General features: G+C 45.2%; 1 protein-coding gene across 1 annotated transcript in view; it reads left to right on the top strand.

Annotated features, from left to right (window-relative positions):
- Positions 1 to 18488, top strand: part of LOC146858423 (multidrug and toxin extrusion protein 2-like) — a 1295341-nt gene that overhangs the window by 996718 nt on the left and 280135 nt on the right. The window contains exon 14 of the mRNA XM_085649342.1: positions 11763 to 11895. Within this exon, the coding sequence (XP_085505468.1) occupies positions 11763 to 11895 (133 nt within the window). The remainder of the gene's footprint in view (positions 1 to 11762; positions 11896 to 18488) is intronic.

The following is an 18488-nucleotide window of genomic DNA, read 5'->3' as shown; positions in this document are numbered from 1 at the left end:
GTAAGTATGCTCAACAATTAGGTCGGTTATTTTGGTTTGTAAGGGTTTGGCATAGGACATAGTGTGGGGCGTTCCACAGATTCATGGTTTGGATGGTACGCTGTCATACAGCAAGAGAATGCAACCATCCAAATCTGCAGAGTTCATATGATGATTGATGAGCGTTACAAGTAACACCACTATCCCCTAGACTGTTGTTTAAGTTAATTGCTGAGATATAGCTACTCTCAACAGGTAACTTTGTGCTGTTTTAGGGACTAGTATTGTAAATTAGCCTGGGGCAGCATGACTGCTTGTGTATTGTGTTGATGTGTTTAGTAGTGTTTTACAGTGCACTGTCCTTCTGCCATCCGTTAAAACTGAAAATGTCACACTTTGTGATTTTCCCCTATATCTGGGATCCAAGATGTTGTTTACAAGACAGTCAGAATGAAAACTTGAATAATTTTGTAGAATGTTCTTTAAACTATCATGTACAAACTTACTTTAACTATATAAATATTACATTATTCCCACTATATATAAAAAAAACGTCTGTTAATAATGGCTTTCAATCTGGGTCAATCTGCTTTCAGCATTCCAAAATCATACTTCTAATTGAATGACTCACTAATGTATTTTAGTTTCTTCTAGCTGTTATTTGCATTATGTTTTAACAATTGTTCTCATGTGTTGAATTTGACTTTGACAATTTGTCCATTTAACAATTCCTAAAAATATTCCTTCAGTTTCTACTGTTCAATTCCAAAATGATTTTCCATTGATTTATTTATATCTCAGTATTTTCCAGTAAGGTAACCCCTATATTCGTCCTTCAGGATGTTAATTAAAGAATTAAATTAATTAAAATTAAATTTATTGCACAATTAATTAAAACTTACAATTTAAGATACACAGTTTTAAAAGAGATACATATCAAAAGTAAAAATTAATTGCCAGGAGTTAAAGTTATGAAGTTCATATTAATAGTTTACATTTTTATTATTGTTCGTTAGAGCTGTGGCCCATAAGTTTGTGCTCAGTGGCACTGTCTGTCTGTTACTCAGGTTCCTCGTTTTGTGTCTCCTTAATTCTCTCCGCCACTACGTCAAAGTATTTTGTAAGTCTGCAGTTTAATTGAGTCTCCTGCGGATTGAAACATACTTTGACTGCGTGTCTACAGGTTCTAATACCCTTTTGTTTCCATATTGCACGTAATAAGGATCTCCTTTTGTCCATTAAGATTGAGCAGATACATATTCAGGTCCTGTACTGCAGAGACGACAAGTTTTGTCTTCCTGATTCCTTTTCCATGGAGCCAGGTGAGGGAGAATTGGTAGTATACCGAGTCGTAGTTTTAAAAATTTCTCTTTGGTCTTCTGTTTGAATCGGTGGTCCATATATGCTTGAGGCTTTAATGTTTTATAATCGTTTAGGACTGTCCATCCGTGTGCCCTTTTTGCTAGAGTTTCCTTGTCCTCTAGTAGCGATGTTATTTTTGTAACCTTTGTTACTAGTTTTTTAAAACTTTTGTGATCTACTGGGGTGTTCCAGAGGTCAGACAGTTCGAGTACTTCTAACGATTCCATCAGATACTTCCTTGCGTATGATCGTTCTCGATGCTGCAGCTCAATCCAAAGGTGGGCGTTTAAAGTGCCTTGCTCTGCATTTCTAATCTTATGCCAGCATTTTATGAAGCTGCCCCTTCTTTCCACTGTCTGTTTTTGAACCCCGAACTCCAAACGGATTTGCGCAGGAGATACATAATTGGGTAGCCGAAAGATGGATCTGTAAGTTTTGCTGATCACTCTGTCGAGGGTAAGAGCATCTTTTCCGAGAGTTGATTCACTCCCGTATGTTAGCATCGGTTGAAGGCGAGCTCTCAATACTTGCAGAAGCGGGTCAAGCGTATAGTCTGGCAATATTTTCTTCAGGGGGATCATCGCGAGACAACTCATGATGCCTTTTCGTTGTAGCATCTCCAATTGCGGTTTGGACGAGCCTCTGCTGTCTACTAGGACTCCCAGGTATTTGTAGCACGCTACATGCTCCAGTTTATGTCCGTCCAGGTACCAGCAGTTTTTCCTGGCCTTCTTATAATTCACAGCCATAGTTTTTGTTTTCTTTAGGTTGATTTTTAATCCATTACGCTGTGAAAATGTGCTGGTAGTGTTTAGAAGTTGCTGAAGGCCAATTGGAGTTCGACTTATTAGAACCAGGTCATCAGCATAGAGGAGGTTGGACAGCGTGATGTCCCCCAACCGTGGGGCATGCGATTTGGTGCTGTCCAATTCCCCTGGTAGGTCTGCCAGGAAAAGATTAAACAAAATAGGGGCTAGGACGCACCCTTGCTTCAGTCCTTTAGAGGTGTTGATTCGCCTGGAGAGGTGCGTCCCGTCTCCCAGCTTAATCTTAACCCAGGTGTTCGTATGAAGTAAGATTAGCTGCTTCAGGAGGGGTTGCGGTATCCCCCATTTGTATAGCTTTCGCCAAAGTTTGCCCCGGTCCACATGGTCGAAGGCTGAGCTGTAGTCGATGAAACATAGAAACAGCGAGTTCTTTCCTACTTTGGCCGCGTCTGTCATAACATTGGTGGTAGTTCCTTGTCCTCTGCAGAACCCTGTTTGATTTGCCGTGATTATGTGGTTTGACGCTGCCCAAGATGTCTCCTTGCTTATGAATTGGGCTTATGGTCGATCCTTGCCAGGATTCCGGGCAGATTTCTAATTCTTGTATGCCCACATTGAGCGGTACTAGTGTGTTGCTCCAGAATTCGATGTCCTGCTTAAATATCATCGGTGGTATCCCATTTGGGCCTGGAGCTCCTTCCATTTTCCCTTTCTTTATTTGAATTTTTATCCAATACGCTGTTATGTTGATTTTGTTCTCTATGATGCTCGTTAATGTGCTGTTGTTCTTTGCCCCATCAGTCTTCTTTTGATCGTATTTTCCCATTATCCTTTCCTTGGGATTTCTAGACCCTTTTTCAGTCTTTCCTGTTTCATTGACCATCTGATTGTTATCTGTTTCTTGTGTTGTCAGGGCAGTGGGGTTACCTTCGTCGGTTTGGTTAAAGTGATTATGCAGGTAGTCAGCCCAAACTACCTCTGATATGTGGGAGTTTATTCCTTGATGGCCTGGCCGCTGCAAGCTGTGAATTGTTTTGCCAAAATTTGGCACTGTTTTTTAGTTTCGAATCGCACTTTATTTTTGCCCAGAGTTCGTCATTCGCCTGTCTTTTGATTTCCCATGTTGCCTTTCTTAGGCTTGCTTTTAAACCGCGTAGAGCGTCTTGCAAAGTCCCTTTTTTAGGCTGTATACGGAGTTGGTTTAAAATTTGCTTTATATTCCGTTTAATTCTTTTTATCTCCAGCGTGTTTGTCTTACTCGGTACAGACTTAGGAGTTTTGCCTTTGACTGGCCTGAATTTTGTTGCATATTTGGTCCCCAGAGTCTTTGTATACCACTCCCAGGCCTCTATTGGGTTTACAACCAAATTGCCCTGATGAGTAAGCTCCTTCGCGTTTAAAGACAGTTCTTCGATGTTTTTTTGTTTATATCTTATGCGTTTGAAGTCTGATGTATATTCGGATCTAGCGCATGCCCTAACTTCTGTAGGGTTATCTCTGGTTATCCTTAGAACGATTTCTTTTGGCAAATGGTCACTTTAATCACTAACGCCCAGCATAAATGATTTGATGATGTCAAATAGAGGGAGAGTTGCAAAAGCATAGTCTAGGTAGGAGGAAATTGCTGTTGAATGGTAGATTGATGCTGGAGGAGTGTCTTCTTTATACCGGCCGTTCAGCGCCCTTAGGTTTAATTACTCTAATTCTTTTAACAATTGGTTCGAACAGTTGCTTTGTTTAGTTGGAAATGGTTGTGCCTGGGTTGGTATTCCCCAGGCTCTGTTAAGTTCGTGTACCAAATCACCGTCCGTTGCGGTTCCAAAAAGAAAGAGGTTAAAGTCTCCTGCCAAGATTACATTTCCAACTTCCCCCTCGTCCATAATTCTTGCTATCTCTTTGACCAGCTCTCATGCACCTTTCCGTCTGTGCTTCGGGTGTATATAAGAGTTAACTATTACCAGGCGGTGGTCGGGCTTTCTGGTGTTGATTGTTATCTTAATCGCCTGTATGACGTTAGGAGCTATAGTTTTAATCTTTATTTCCTTCATTGATCTTACTATGAGGATTGAGGCAAAGATCATTAATCCGCCTGAGCTATGGCCAAAGGGTGAGGTCCTGGTAGCTGGGACGATTTGCGTCATGTAGCCTTCAAGGGCTATCTCAGCTTCTTCCCAGGTTTCTTGAAGTAGTATCAAGTCAAATGTCCTTAAGTATTTTAGTGTTTCATGATCATCCAATTTGTCAGCCAAGCCATTGATATTCCAAATACATACTCTGAGGTTGTTCAATGTTGTGTGTGTTGAGGGCTGCACAGGGAATCCTTGTCATTGCCCACCTCTGTTTGTTATTGTTCGCTGTATTATGTCCTGATTAGGAGCTGTAGATTTCGTTATTACCGTTTTAGTATATAAGGACCTTCCTTGGCGGCCTGGCGACTGGCTGAGGGCTCCTTTTAGAATTGATGTAACTTTGAGCGGGTGTTCTTTTTCACTCTCCTTTAAAAACGGTGTTGGGTAGGCTGGCCTTCTGCCTGGTTCCAGCCTTATTCCCCATTGAGCGAATTTGTTAAGTTCTCCTAAAATCCGGTCGACCAGATCATTTGACGCCCATGTTGTCTTTGTCGTTTCTAGTTTGGACTGGTCGAGTACAGGTTGGAATTCAATTTGAAGTAAGTTGGTTGTGGTGATGCCTTCCAGACCTTTGATAGATGTAATAATAATCACGGACTTCATCAGCCCTCACGCCCTCCCCTCCGCCGACTACATCCTCCTCGGGGACCTCAACTTCCACCTGGAGAACAACAATGACCGCAACACCACCGCCCTGCTGGACAACCTCGCCAACCTCGGACTCCAGCAACTGGTCAACACCCCCACCCACTACGCCGGCCACACGCTCGACCCCCTCTTCTCATCCAGCAAACACGTCACCTTCAGCCACTCCACCGGACTTCACTGGACTGACCACAGCTGCGTCCACTTCAGCTTCAGAAAGAACACGGTCCACCATCACCCGAAGCAGGTTCCCCACAGAAACTGGAGCAAGATCACCGCCGACCAGCTCGCCACCTCCCTCAGCCAGAGCCCACCTGTCAGGACTACGGACCCTAACACAGCAGCCCTCCACCTCACGCAGTGGCTGACCTCCTGTGCCGACGACCTCGCCCCACTGAAGAACCCACTCACCAGGCCCAGAAGCAAGAAGGCCCCCTGGTTCACCGATGAACTTAAGGACTCCAAGAAGGCCTGCCGCACCTTCGAGAAGGCCTGGCTCCTCAACAAGACCGCCGACAACATGACCGCACTCAAACTCGCCACTCGCAGACATCACCAGCTCATCCGCACCACCAAGAAGAAATCTCTGAAGGAACGACTAGACAAGAACGCCCATGGCAGCAAGGAGCTCTTCAACATCGTCAAGGAGTTCTCCAACCCCAGCACCGGCAACAACGACATCACTCCCTCACAGGACCTCTGCGACTCCCTCGCCTCGTACTTCCACCGCAAGATCGCCGACATCCACAACAGCTTCGGCATTCCACCCCCGCACCCATCGGTCGAACCTACGCACCCCGCCGCCACCCTCCAGACATGGACCGAGGTGACCCCCGAAGACACGTCACGCATGATGAACACCATCCACTCCGGATCTCCGACCGACCCGTGCCCCCATCATGTCTTCAACAAGGCCGCCTCTACCATCGCACCCCACCTCCGAGACATCATCAACACCTCCTTCAACACAACCACCTTCCCGGAGAGCTGGAAGCACGCCGAGCTCAGCGCTCTGCTGAAGAAACCAACAGCGGACCCGACCGACCTCAAGAACTTCCGCCCCATCTCGCTCCTTCCTTTCCCTGCCAAAGTCATCGAGAAGGTCGTCAACAAGCAACTGGCAGCCTTCCTCGAGACGAACGGATCCCTCGACCCATCGCAGTCTGGATTCAGAGCCAACCACAGCACCGAGACCGCCCTCATCGCAGCCACTGACGACATCCGAGCCCTGCTCGACAACGGTGAAACAGCGGCACTCATCCTCCTAGACCTCTCCGCAGCATTTGACACTGTCTGCCACCGCACACTAGTCCAACGCCTCAACGACACCGGCATCCAAGGGAAGGCTCTGGAATGGATCATCTCATACCTCTCCGGCAGAACACAGAGAGTACGCCTCCCTCCGTTCCGCTCCGAGGCCACCGAAGTCATCTGCGGCGTCCCGCAAGGATCGTCGCTCAGCCCCACTCTCTTCAACATCTACATGAAACCCCTCGCTGCCATCGCACGCCAACACAACCTCAACATCATTTCCTACGCCGATGACACCCAGCTGATTCTCTCCCTCTCCAGAGACCCCGACACCGCCAAAGCCAGCCTACACGAAGGGATGACAGACGTCGCTGAATGGATGAACATCAGCCGCCTGAAATTGAACACGGACAAGACAGAAGTCCTCATCCTGGGACCATCGCCCTCCGCATGGGACGACTCCTGGTGGCCTCCGGCACTAGGCACCGCACCCAAACCAACGGACCACGCACGCAACTTGGGCGTCATCCTGGACTCCACCCTATCGATGGCCAGACAAGTCAACGCCGTCTCCTCAGCTTGCTTCCACAACCTCCGCATGCTCCGGAAGATCTTCTGATGGATCCCGACCGAGACCAGGAAAACGGTCACCCAGGCTCTCGTCACCAGCAGACTAGACTACGGAAACACCCTCTACGCCGGTACAACAGCCAAGCTTCAGAAAAGACTTCAGCGTATCCAGAACGCCTCCGCCCGACTCATCCTGGACGTCCCCCGACGCAGCCACATCTCGTGCCACCTGAGAGACCTGCACTGGCTCCCAGTCAACAAGAGGATCACGTTCAGACTCCTCCCCCATGCACACAAATCCCTCCACGACCTGGGCCCAGGGTACCTCAACGACCGCCTCACCTTCTACACGCCCACCCGCCAGCTACGTTCCGCGAACCTCGCCCTCGCCCCTCGCATCCAGAGAGCCACCGCCGGAGGAAGATCCTTCTCCTACCTGGCGGCTAAGACTTGGAACTCCCTACCCGTCCACCTGCGGCTGACCCAGGACCACCTGGCCTTCAGGAAACAGCTCAAGACCTGGCTGTTCGAGCAGTAGCAGACCCCCTTCCCTAAGCGCCTTGAGACCCTTCCGGGTGAGTAGTGCGCGATATAAATTCCATGATTGATTGATTGATTAATTAATTTAATTATGTTTCCTCTATTCAAGGTGTCCATTCTGCCCCTAGATTTGTACTCTGGAGCGAATATTAGTATATCTGTCTTTTTTATTGAAATGTCTCTGGATACTCGGGCTGCGGTTTGGTCAGGATGGTTAGCCCCGGTGAAGGTTTGGCCATTGGTGTTAACAGTTGTGGCTGAAGTTGCCCTTGTTATAGGTTGTTCCAATTCCTGCTCCAGGGCCGACTGTTTCACAATTTGTATCGATGTGGCTCCTTGCTGTACTGCGTGAGTCAGACTCTATTTCGAATCTTTCCTGCTGATGTGAGCGTAGTGCCTTTATAACATCCTCGTGCCCAGGATGTTCTATTGCTGTATCTAATAGATCCGTTGATCTTGGGATTTTAAGTTTGATGGGGGTCCTTGTGGTTGACAGTTTTTTACCCAAGGGCGGGGTCTGCTCGGCCTGGTTTAAAAGTCCCGCCGTCTCTTCTTGTTCCGCTTGGCTGTGGGATTCCACTGAGTGCCCCTCCTGTTCATGGGCCATGGCTGTCATTTTCCTGTTCCTGCCCTTCCTTTTTTTTTTCCGGCGGATTCGTGAGTTTGTAGGCACCTCTGTTGTGGCTGTTTCTTGAGGTGAGAGGTTTGGGAGTGCATTTTTTGGTGGTTGTCTGGCAATAGAGGAACAGGCTTCTCGTTTTGGAGCAACTCGTTCTCTGCTTTTTCTTTGATTTCTGTGATTCCGTGTGGTTGGGAGTCCCTTACGACGGTTCCCTCCTTGACTGGATCTGTCAAGTCTGATGGTACGGTTGGCTTCAGATTGACCAGAAGGTTCTCTAGCATGGTTGGTAGTGTCGATAGTTTGTTAATTATTGGGGAGCAGTCGCATTCTGTTCCTTGCTATAGCAGAAAGTTCTGCTGCTTCCTGACCCCTTTTTATTAAGCCATTTAAGTCGCCTAGTTTCTTCTCAATCCCTGAGGTGAATTCAGCTAGTGTTTGCAGTACTGTTAACTGCATGTCTAATTTCTCTGATTGATATTGTAAGGCTGCTGCTGATAGTTGAATTGTATTTAATGGGTTTGCCCAGAAGGTAATGAACGTGCTTTTGCTCTCGCTCTCTGGTTTCCTGGTGCTTGAAGTTATAGTGGAATTTAGATTGAATGCCACCACTAGATCTTGCCACTCCTGTGTTGCAAGAAAAGACATGTCGCTGTCTATTGCGTATGGATTCTCCCTTTGCCGATTTATTGGCGTGTTGAGGCGGCCCGTATCGCTCTGCTCATTTGGGGCCGTGTGGGGGCCGTCTTTAGCACTCTTCGGCATCGGTGAGAGGCTGCTATTTTGTCATGATGTTACTATCCTAGCGTCCCACACGCTGCGGGGTCTTTGCCATGGCGGACCTGTTTGTTGATCTCCCCCGTCCTGTGGGTCATGTTGTTCTAGAATAATGGAGACATCTAATGCTCTGTCTATACTTGACCCACTGAGTGTTGTGTCCTTGTCTGGGGAGCTTTCTGTTTTTATCCTCCTGAGCTGAGTCTATATGCCTTGAGGGTTTGTCAGGTTGGTGTCTGGTTGACTATTGAGCTCCGCTTGCGGGTCTGCTGTTGAGTATAGTATTCCGTCTTCTTCATTGTTAATTGTTAAGCTGCTTTCAATTGATGTCGTAAGATTATTAGCGGTGTGTATATCCACTACTGTAACTTAGTTTTTTCTGATTCCGGTATTTTTTGTTCATGTAATGGTAGATATTCTATCTTCCCAGGCTCCAATGGAGTTGGTAGGCCTTCTAGGTTTCCATTGTTTGTGAAAATTGCTGCTCCTGGATGTTTTAAAAACGCAAATTTCGTGTACATTTTTGGTTGGTAAGAGTATGAAGTTTTCCTAGCTGGTTCTCCATCAATGGTTATGAGATCTTCGGTTCTTCCTCTTTTCGCTCCTTTTATTAGCTTACTTGGTTTTATTGAATTGCATGGGTCCATTGCAATTACTAAGTTGTTATCTTTATTGGCTTCTGTGCCAGTGAACCAAAGGCAGCCCGTGTCATCGCCGATTTTGTTGGCGGAATTGGTATCGTTCGAGTTGTCCTTTCCCTTAGTGGCCCTTATTTTGCAGAGGTCTTCATCTGTAGGTGATAGAGTGGCTCCAACGTCTCTTGTGGCCCCCTTTTTTCGTTTTGATACTGGTTTTGTGATGGTCCTTCTCACTTTTCCAGACCTCATACTGGCCCGGAGGCAGTTTAGCTGGATAGTTGGGTAGCTGGTAGCTAATAGCTGGTTGCTAATAGTTGGATTTGACTCTCAGAGCCACACAGCTTGGGTAAGTGAGGGCACTGGGGGCCGCTGGGGGCAGGCAGAACCAGCACCAGCCGAGGCGGGGAGGGTCAGCGACTGCCGCCTAACAGCTATCTCGCTGACAGCAATCTTGCCCTGCCTCCCAGTCCTCAGTCCCTCTGTTTACTCTGCTTATTCCTCTCGACGAGGTCACTGGGTCTGCACTGACTGGGTCTGCGCTGGGTCTGCACCAAACTGCTGCAGACGCAGACGCGGGCGCTGCTCCGCTCCTAGCTCCCCCGGCTCATCCCTGCTCGAGCCTCTGGGCAACAGGAGCTGCTGGGGCCGCGTCTCCCGCGACTCCTTAATTCCCGTTAGGTAATTTTGTGGTTCCCCACCGGCCACCGGCCAACTCCGTGTGCACCGTATGCTCCGTGCACTGCCGACCTCCCCCGACTCTCCGACTCACCTAGTAATACCGGTTTGCGGCTCCGCAGTTTCGCGGCTTTCCTGGCGGTAGTATTCTCCCTGCTCTGCGACTTTCCTGGCAGTAGTAGTCTCCCTGCTGCGAGCTTGCGGCGGTGTTGTTCTCCCAGCGCTGGACTCAGCGCTACACACCTGCACACAGCTCGCGGCCAGTCTTCTCTGGTCTCCTCTGCCCCACGTGAACAGCTAGGCGGAACGCAAAACGTGGGCTGGGTCAGAAGATGTATGAGAAGGAGCCTTGGGGGACTTAGGACTTAGGACTTAGGACTTAGGACTTAGGGCTTAGGACTTAGGGCTTAGGACTTAGGACTTAGGAGGCGCTTGCGGTTCAGTAACGCCGTATCGGAGGTGAGAAATGTGTCCACAGTCCCCCTCAGTAGCACCTTTTTTTGGGCCCCTGTTTAGAGTCCTTAGCTGGCCTTATGAAACCTAAAGCCGGCGTTGAAGCCATATAATATTGAAGCCTTTTGAGGTCTTAGGTGGGCAGAGCATTGACACAAGTTTAAAGTTCAGGGTTCGTGGGGGCAAGCAACTCACAAGTCGCAGCGTAGGCGAACGCCCGGCCGTTGCAAAGTTGTAGATTTGTATAGCTCCCCCAAGCAGGCTGCGGGTACTCACGGTGCTTGTGGAGGGCTTGTGGGAGGCTGGCTCGCTGTTCACCCCGCAGCTCTGGGCCTGGCTACGCTCCGACCACCTTCAGCCGAGGGCCACTGAGAGCCGCTGGAACTGCTGATGCCACGGGAGCCGTGCAAAAGCCGCTGCTGATGTCCAAATTTTGCACGCCGCTCCCCCTGCTCCTTTGCACGGACTGCAGCGCCGTTGCCTTGAGAACCTGCCGTCAGCCCGCCAGTAGTCCGGCAGCCCCCCGTGCTTGCTCCCACTCCGCCTCCACCTTTCGCTCGCTCGCTCGCTCGCCTGCTCGACTGCTCGACTGCGCCTGCTGCACACGAGTGGGAGGTTCCTCATCCGGACAAGTCAGACAAGGTGTAGGTCGGTACTCTGTGGCTGTAACTCTCCCTTGATGTGTCCATGAAGTGAGACTTTCAAATGCAGTAACTACCTCAAGATGGGGTAGTCAGGCCTCCTAAACTAAATGGTCACCACTGGCTGGATGTTAATTGTTGATTATGTAAAAATGTGTTCCTGTCTGTTTTTTTGGTATAAACATAAGTGGCAAGTCATGATTTATCAATTCTTATCGTTACATATAAATAATCTATTTCAGAAACTCCAGTGATCACAGGTTCATTTAGCTCTCCAAAACCGTTCTTAAAGCTCCACTAGATGCCACATACATCAATACAACTTTGCAACCTCATTATGGTTTGTTTTAAATTGCTTTTATGTAGTGTATGTTTGTTCTTGAAATGGTACGTAAAAATTATAGCATAATCTGAGCTACATTTGAGCTTATTGCTGTTCCCCACAATTGTAAATAATATTTATCTTCCTTTAGAAAATAGTTATGACACAAGATTTTGTATAGCAATCGTATAAGAAATTGTGTTTTTGCCTGAATGGTGAATTGCTGTTAAATAATCCCTTTGCCACTGGATAACCCTTCATAATTTGGAATCGAAGTATCAGATCATCTTCTAATAGTTGCACTTGGTTTCGCTTTTTCTAATCACATGTGTCCTTTATTATCATTTCAAAGCAATGGCTGTTATAAATCACCGACATTTTTCTTTCTTCACAGTGCACATCAAATGGAATTCTTAAAGGAATGGGAAAGCAAAAGATTGGGGCAGTGGTGTACTGCATCGGTTACTACGTGATTGGATTGCCATTAGAATTGATACTCATGTTTGTTGCCAAATTAGAAGTGCTAGGTATGACCCTTGTGGGAAATATAATTTTTTGTCACCCATAAATAGTATATTTAATTACATTTTCAATTAAATGTGAAGGCCAGATTTTTGCCTGATTTTGGAGAATGTTATGAGTACATGAGACTTTCTAACAGTGCCTGAAGCAATCCACATGGTTGATCGTTTGTCCCTTTCAGTGTTTTTCTGAAGCTGAAAATTTACTTTTCTCTCATAAGAAATATGTTGTGTTTCCGATGCTTCTGCCACACCTCCTTATTTTCTGTACTGTCACATTTCTTCTCCAATTACACATTATGCCCTGTGTCTCAAGCTCAGATCTTTTTATCGGCTTCCCAACCCTTATCTAGTGCAGTTAAAATGATCTAAACATGCAATACCTACATTGAAGAAGGTGTCATGTTATGATTATGCTGTTGATTGTGGAGCATGGAAGCATGAGCTTAGTCATGGCAACCAGGGTTAATATGGATACACCGCGTTGTTTCCCTGTGCCTCTGCACACTCCTGGGACAAAAAGATGAGGGAGTATGCTTAGCTTTCGCATTATGTGCTATAAAAAAAAGCAAGGTAAATAGGTATTAACTGGCTCCATCTGAGGGGTTCTCGCTGCTCTCCCAAGCTACAGGAACTACTCCTGTATAAGCTTTTTTGACCATGATGCAACATTCATCCTATTGGTCATTTCAGCTTTGCCATTGGTGCCTCTGATTACATGACGCGCACCACAGTGGTCCAGCACAACCATTACAGCTAAGTGCAAAAGCTTGAAAGTATAACTCTAGTTTGGCTCTCTTAGGATGTCAGAAATCCTTCCTAGATCAGGAAAAAACAAACTAAAGACTCTGCTTGTTCTTTATAGGTACACGTGAATTCAAGAGGAGGGGTTTATCGCGCACAAGAGACTATATGAATGCTAGAAAAGAAAACAGTAGAGAAGCTGAGGACTGGAGCGGGTTGGATCAATCTATGATCAAGAAACAGTACACGAACTGGGCAAACATGTAAAAGAGAAACTAGGAAGGCTTCTCAAATTCAAACTTTAAACAACCATAGGGAACACGCAGGAAATCAATAGACAGACTATCCTAAATAATAGTTTTCATGCTCCTTGGAAAGTGACCTCTCTGTGAGGTTAGAAAATCTAGAAAATGGCAAGAAGCAGCTAATCAGAGTCTTCCTAGACACTTATAGAAGACGAGCGCTGGGAGAGTCTCTATGCCAGAAGCAGCACGCCTCTGAATCTCACTAACACAGGGAAGGACTAAAGGGGATAGAGCAGGAAACACTAATGACAAAACCGGACTTAGATAAAAGCAGCACCAGAACCAGAGAACAGGAACGGGGCTGCAGTAGAAATCAGCACACAGAACTATGAACACTGGAAAAAGAAACTGGGATACCCGCACAATAGCAAGGGCAGGATAATGAAAGTATGCAAACAGGGTAAGGAACACAGGAAGAAAAGGCAGGGAATCTGCATTCATTAAGGAACAATGGCAACCACAGGGAGAAAGAGGTAGAAATAACAAGGAACATAAACAGGTAAGACTAAGTTGCAAAATTGGAATTAGGAGCGAGAAATAAGAGAAACCATAGAACACAGAATCAATGAGCAAGCTGGAGGGAGAGCAGCTGGACAGCATTAGAACACGAGGAATCTCTGCAGTGAAGACTGCTGCAAGCTTCTGCACATTGCACTCACAGGACTGAAATCCAAGAAATAAACCAGGTGTTAGGTATCAAGGAACTGCCAATGAACGGAAGGCTGATCTGGTACTTGATAATGGGAAGACTATGAAAAACAAAAGATACTATAAGGCGATTAGAAAAATCGGGAATGGAGTGGAGATGGGCGTCAAGGAGGAAAGTCCATGAATTAATGAAAGGGTCAGAAAAAATGTAGGATCCTGGACCTATACCTACCACCAGGCTATGATCTAGGCACGATGTGGTCATAGAAAGGATTACATGGACCATGATGCATGAGGATCTGAACTGGAGTGTGGTGTTGAGCTAGGATGTAAGGTGTGGAAGAATGTACAGCCATATTCTGGTGCAAAGGCTGGGTCCCAAAAGACACTTATGAGCGCCACCTAATGATCAAATGACAGTATCCTGACAGTAACACTGGTCAAGCTTCGACCTATATACCCCCTTGGTATCTCTGTGGAGATTGGGTAAGTCACCATGGGTCTTAATGATATCCTTCTCCTACCCTCCATTCACCATACAATTCTCTCTGGCACCATCATAGTCACCTAGCACATCTTAAATATATAGGGGGCATAACTTTTACGCTACCTAATTCTTCTTCTCATGAAATAGACCTGTATTACTCCCGCATCATCTCAGTTTTGACGAACTCATTTCAGATAGTAATATAATCATCCATCTGCCAATCACACATAAAACAAGGAGTGTTCTTGCCTTTATTCACTAGCTCAACATCTTGGTCTGTTCATTCTCTTCATTTTGAACATCTTTCTTTCAGACTAACTTTTACACCAGCCTACTTCATCACAATTCATGTAATCTATCAGTTAATTATTAACTTTGTCCTCAGTAAGACCTCAATACAAAAGGCAAGATAGATTCCATCTTTATATAAAACAATGGTATTGGCATTTAATATTTAATAACATCTGACGTTTTTTAGATGCATTGCAAAACATCATGCTGATGAGTCTCACTTGAAATTACTGTTTTGTCAGGGCAGGTCAATTTTCTTTCACAGTAATTGTTCTAAAGAGTTGAGTGGCTAACTGACTAGACACAATAAGTAGAGATTGTTCTTTGCTTCTGCCCAGCACCATTCCAATTCCTTAATATCACAGCTGTCTCCCAAGAGTTTTGTATATTTTATGGACAGCCTTGCGACCTATATATAGGAGTTTCTAGAGTCATGCTATGGTTCATGCCACTCCAAACTTGGTGAGTCTTTGATCTGCCAAATCATCTTCATTTGCAGTTACTAGACCACAATGTAATATCTTCAATCAATGCATACATATTTGTTTATATATCAGATGATATGTGATGAAGGGCTAGTTTGGGGATATTATCAAGCTGCCATCCTATCACTTGCCCTAGGATGCTCCGTATGCCTTACCAGAAGGACATAATTTCACAGCATCACCATGTGGTGTGGAAGAAGTCATCTGGTTGTTCATTACATCTCAGACAATAGGAAGTTAGTTTGCCTGAAACACAACTATTTGTCTCAAGTGAGGTGTATTTAATGCAGGTATTTAATTTAGATTATCTTGGAATGGGTGTTAACGGGCACTCCTTTTGGCGAGATCCTGGCTGCAGCCATCTCTCATCCATGATTGTACCCATGTCAATGCTTGCTTCTGACTGTTGAATGTGTTATAGATCTGAATCAATACAAATTATATAGTGCAGATTTTCTCTGTCACCTCAGATTCTCCTTCAGTAATTTTGTTTCAAGGGTTTATAGTCAGAATGTTTCCTGAGGTCATTGATATTGGGAACAGGATTTGCCTCAGTTTGAGGTATTTACAGACTTGATAAGTGTGCATGCCATAGTTTGAATGTATGCCTGATATTGAGCACATAACAACACCAGTCATCACATCCCCAAATTTGGATATGCCGATGGCATCACACTCATACAAGTAATTTAGAGTGTGTAATAATGGGCCAGATGTACATAGTGTATGGCTTCCCATTACGAAATAGCTACATTTTGTGATTCACTATTTGGTAATTGCTAACACCCAGGTACAAATCTGTGTTTAACACAATTTGCAATTCCCAGTGGGTCGCAAATAGACCTACCTCACTAATATTAATAATGTAGATCACGGTTTGCGACCTATTGGGAATCGCAAAATTCACAGGGATGGTGGACTGCTGGGGTCAGCAGGCTACCATGTCTGTGATTGATTTCAATAAAGCACTTTTTTTTTTTAACTGCAGCCAGTTTCCTTAATTTTTAAAGATTTTATCTGTGGGACCACTGCCTGCTCCTAAACACTTTTTTTCCAAACATTCACAAAAGGGTAAGGGTTCCTTGGGGACCCCTTACTATTTGAAGTACTACTTGAAGTAGGTGGTAAAATCCTAATGCTTTGCGACCGCATACTAGTAGTAAAACATCCACACATACCACTGCAATTCAGTATTAGGAAGGGATGCCCTAAACACGCCCGTTCCTAATACTAAATGGCAAACCCAATTTGTGATTCGGTAATAGGTTACCGAATAGCAAATTGGGCTTGTACATTTAAAAATGATTTGTTTTGGTCACATGTGGCCCGATTAGTTTGCAAACCAAAAAAAAAAGCTTTGTGCGTCCCGCCCTAAATTTCCAATCCAGAAAGAGGCTTCTTTTTATTAGCTTGATGTGCCCTCACATACGGTGGTGCATGTAGTGAGTCTTCCAACTAGGTCGAGCCACACCAAAGACTATGCGCCAGATTTATACGTTCTCATGCAACACAGAGTAAAATAAAAAAATGCTGTGCTGAATTGCGTGATGAGGAGAGAATCATGGGAGCACCATATCTACTGATATATGGTTCTCTCCCTAGCCCCGGTGCATAATTTTGCTACCTAGTGCCATGTACACACCTTTGCGCCATAGTGCAAGGTTCTGTGTGTGAGTCTAGAATAGGTTTTGTACTGAAAGAGTACCCTTCCTGTACAAAAATCTATCCGTAGACAAAGTTTACAACATTTCCTACGTTCTATGTATGCTGAACAGTGTAGGTAAAATACAACATCAGAAAAGAAAAGAGAATAGAAAACATTTCTCCTTTGAACTCCTTCTTTCAGACGGTGTTTATTTTTGACTCAAAACCCTGTCTCAAATTTTTTTAGATAGAGTTTTGCATCAAAAGCATTGGTGGTTGCACGAGACCCCCTTGATCCTAAGTAACTTAAGCCATGCCTTGCGCTACTTGGCGTTACTTTTAGGCAATTGCCATCTCAAAATAAGTTTTGCACTGGAAAGTAAATAACAAAACAAATGTTGCACTGGTTTGTGTCACTTTTGCGACGCAAACACAGTGCAAAACGTTGGGAAATCTGGCCCAATGTGCCAAGTACTACCCAGATCTGTGACTGGAGGTGAGTGTCTGAAAAGTTTCAGCACTCCTTCCATCATCTCCTTGTGTTTTCAATGTGTCAAGTATGTCATCCGAAGTCCAAACACAAAAACTGCAAACATTACTACATCCATTGTGCGGGAAAGAGTACCCTTGAAAAAAGGCTATCTGATGTACATTGTACTTGTTCTTCAGGCCCACATGGTCATTGCATGTCATCAGCATTAGGATTTGTTATAATTTAGCTGGTTGTACTAAATTGCATTCGGGATAGTCATATTTATGTAAGTCTCTGCGTGAGGAAAAGACCCCTTTCGGATATTACTGGATGTTGTGCCAAGTGGGTCTTCCTATGGTCGCATCCATAGTTTTAAGTCTGATTTATCTTTTTTTCGGTCTGGAGAGTTCTTTCTCTTCTGTTGAGTCAGTTTCTTTACTACTTCCCCCAGACTTTGCCTGCTTTCTTGGGGGCATATCAGCAACAACCGGCGATAATTATCACTTAGCGCTCTTAGCGTGAGGATAATTATCGCCGGCTAGTATGGATTCTTATCGCTGAGATAGCGTGCTATTAGTAACGATTATCTCAAAAGCGATAAAAATCCTAGCGCTAACTGCCTAACGTGAGATTATCGCTGGAAGCCCAGCGATAATCTCACGAAATGTCGCGTTAGCTAGTTGATAGTGACTCACAAACTTAGCCATGATATCCACCTTCCATAGGATATCATGGCTAAGTCAGTCCTGAAGCAGGCATAAGGAAAGTAGCGATAACAGGGGTTATCGCTACTTTCCTTGCCGCTATGCTTCATAGGGTGGGGCTTGATGAAAGGAGAAATGTCGCTTTGCGACATTTCTTCTGTCATGTTAGGTCAGGAACGCCCACTTTGCATCTCATTAGAGATGCAAAGCTGGGCGTTAAGATTTCGTGCGCTAAAGCAAGGTTTCATGCGTTAGCGTGACCTTGCTAATTAGGCGATGAAATTATCGCCGCTTTTCGGCCAAAATAATTTTTTAGCGCCGCCTTGTAAATTATGCCCCATAATTTCTTTCTTCATTCTCTGGGGCAGATTTATGAGATTTTGCCGTAGGGAAGCGCAGCAGGCCTTCCTGCTGCGCTTCCCTACGGCAAAAGAAAAGGGCAGGTTTATGCAGTAGTCTTGTTTTTTTATTTATTTATAAAGATTTGGATAGCGAGATCAAAACCCAAATGTCCATTGAGAATGCATGCAAGGATCAGTGAAGAGGGGTATCAAATAACATCACATTTAGATAATAAAAAAGCATGCTAGGAGAAGAACAAACATAACTTATGCTAGTATAACCGAACAACTCGGTGCTTCACAAGTTATAGACGCATATAGTAGTTAATCCAAGGGCGGTGAGTAAGACAGATGAGCCATGGTCATTTAAGGTAAGAACTTGTTCATAAGGATTATTTCACTTCCTTTTTGAAAGAAGCTGTTGATGATATTCTGCAGACTTCCGGTGGGAGAGAGTTCCAGATCTTCGGGGTTGAAC

This window comes from Triturus cristatus, chromosome 3_2 (genome assembly GCF_964204655.1).
Source record: "Triturus cristatus chromosome 3_2, aTriCri1.1, whole genome shotgun sequence".
Taxonomy (NCBI): domain Eukaryota; kingdom Metazoa; phylum Chordata; class Amphibia; order Caudata; family Salamandridae; genus Triturus; species Triturus cristatus.
This window is presented reverse-complemented; position numbering and strand designations above follow the sequence as displayed.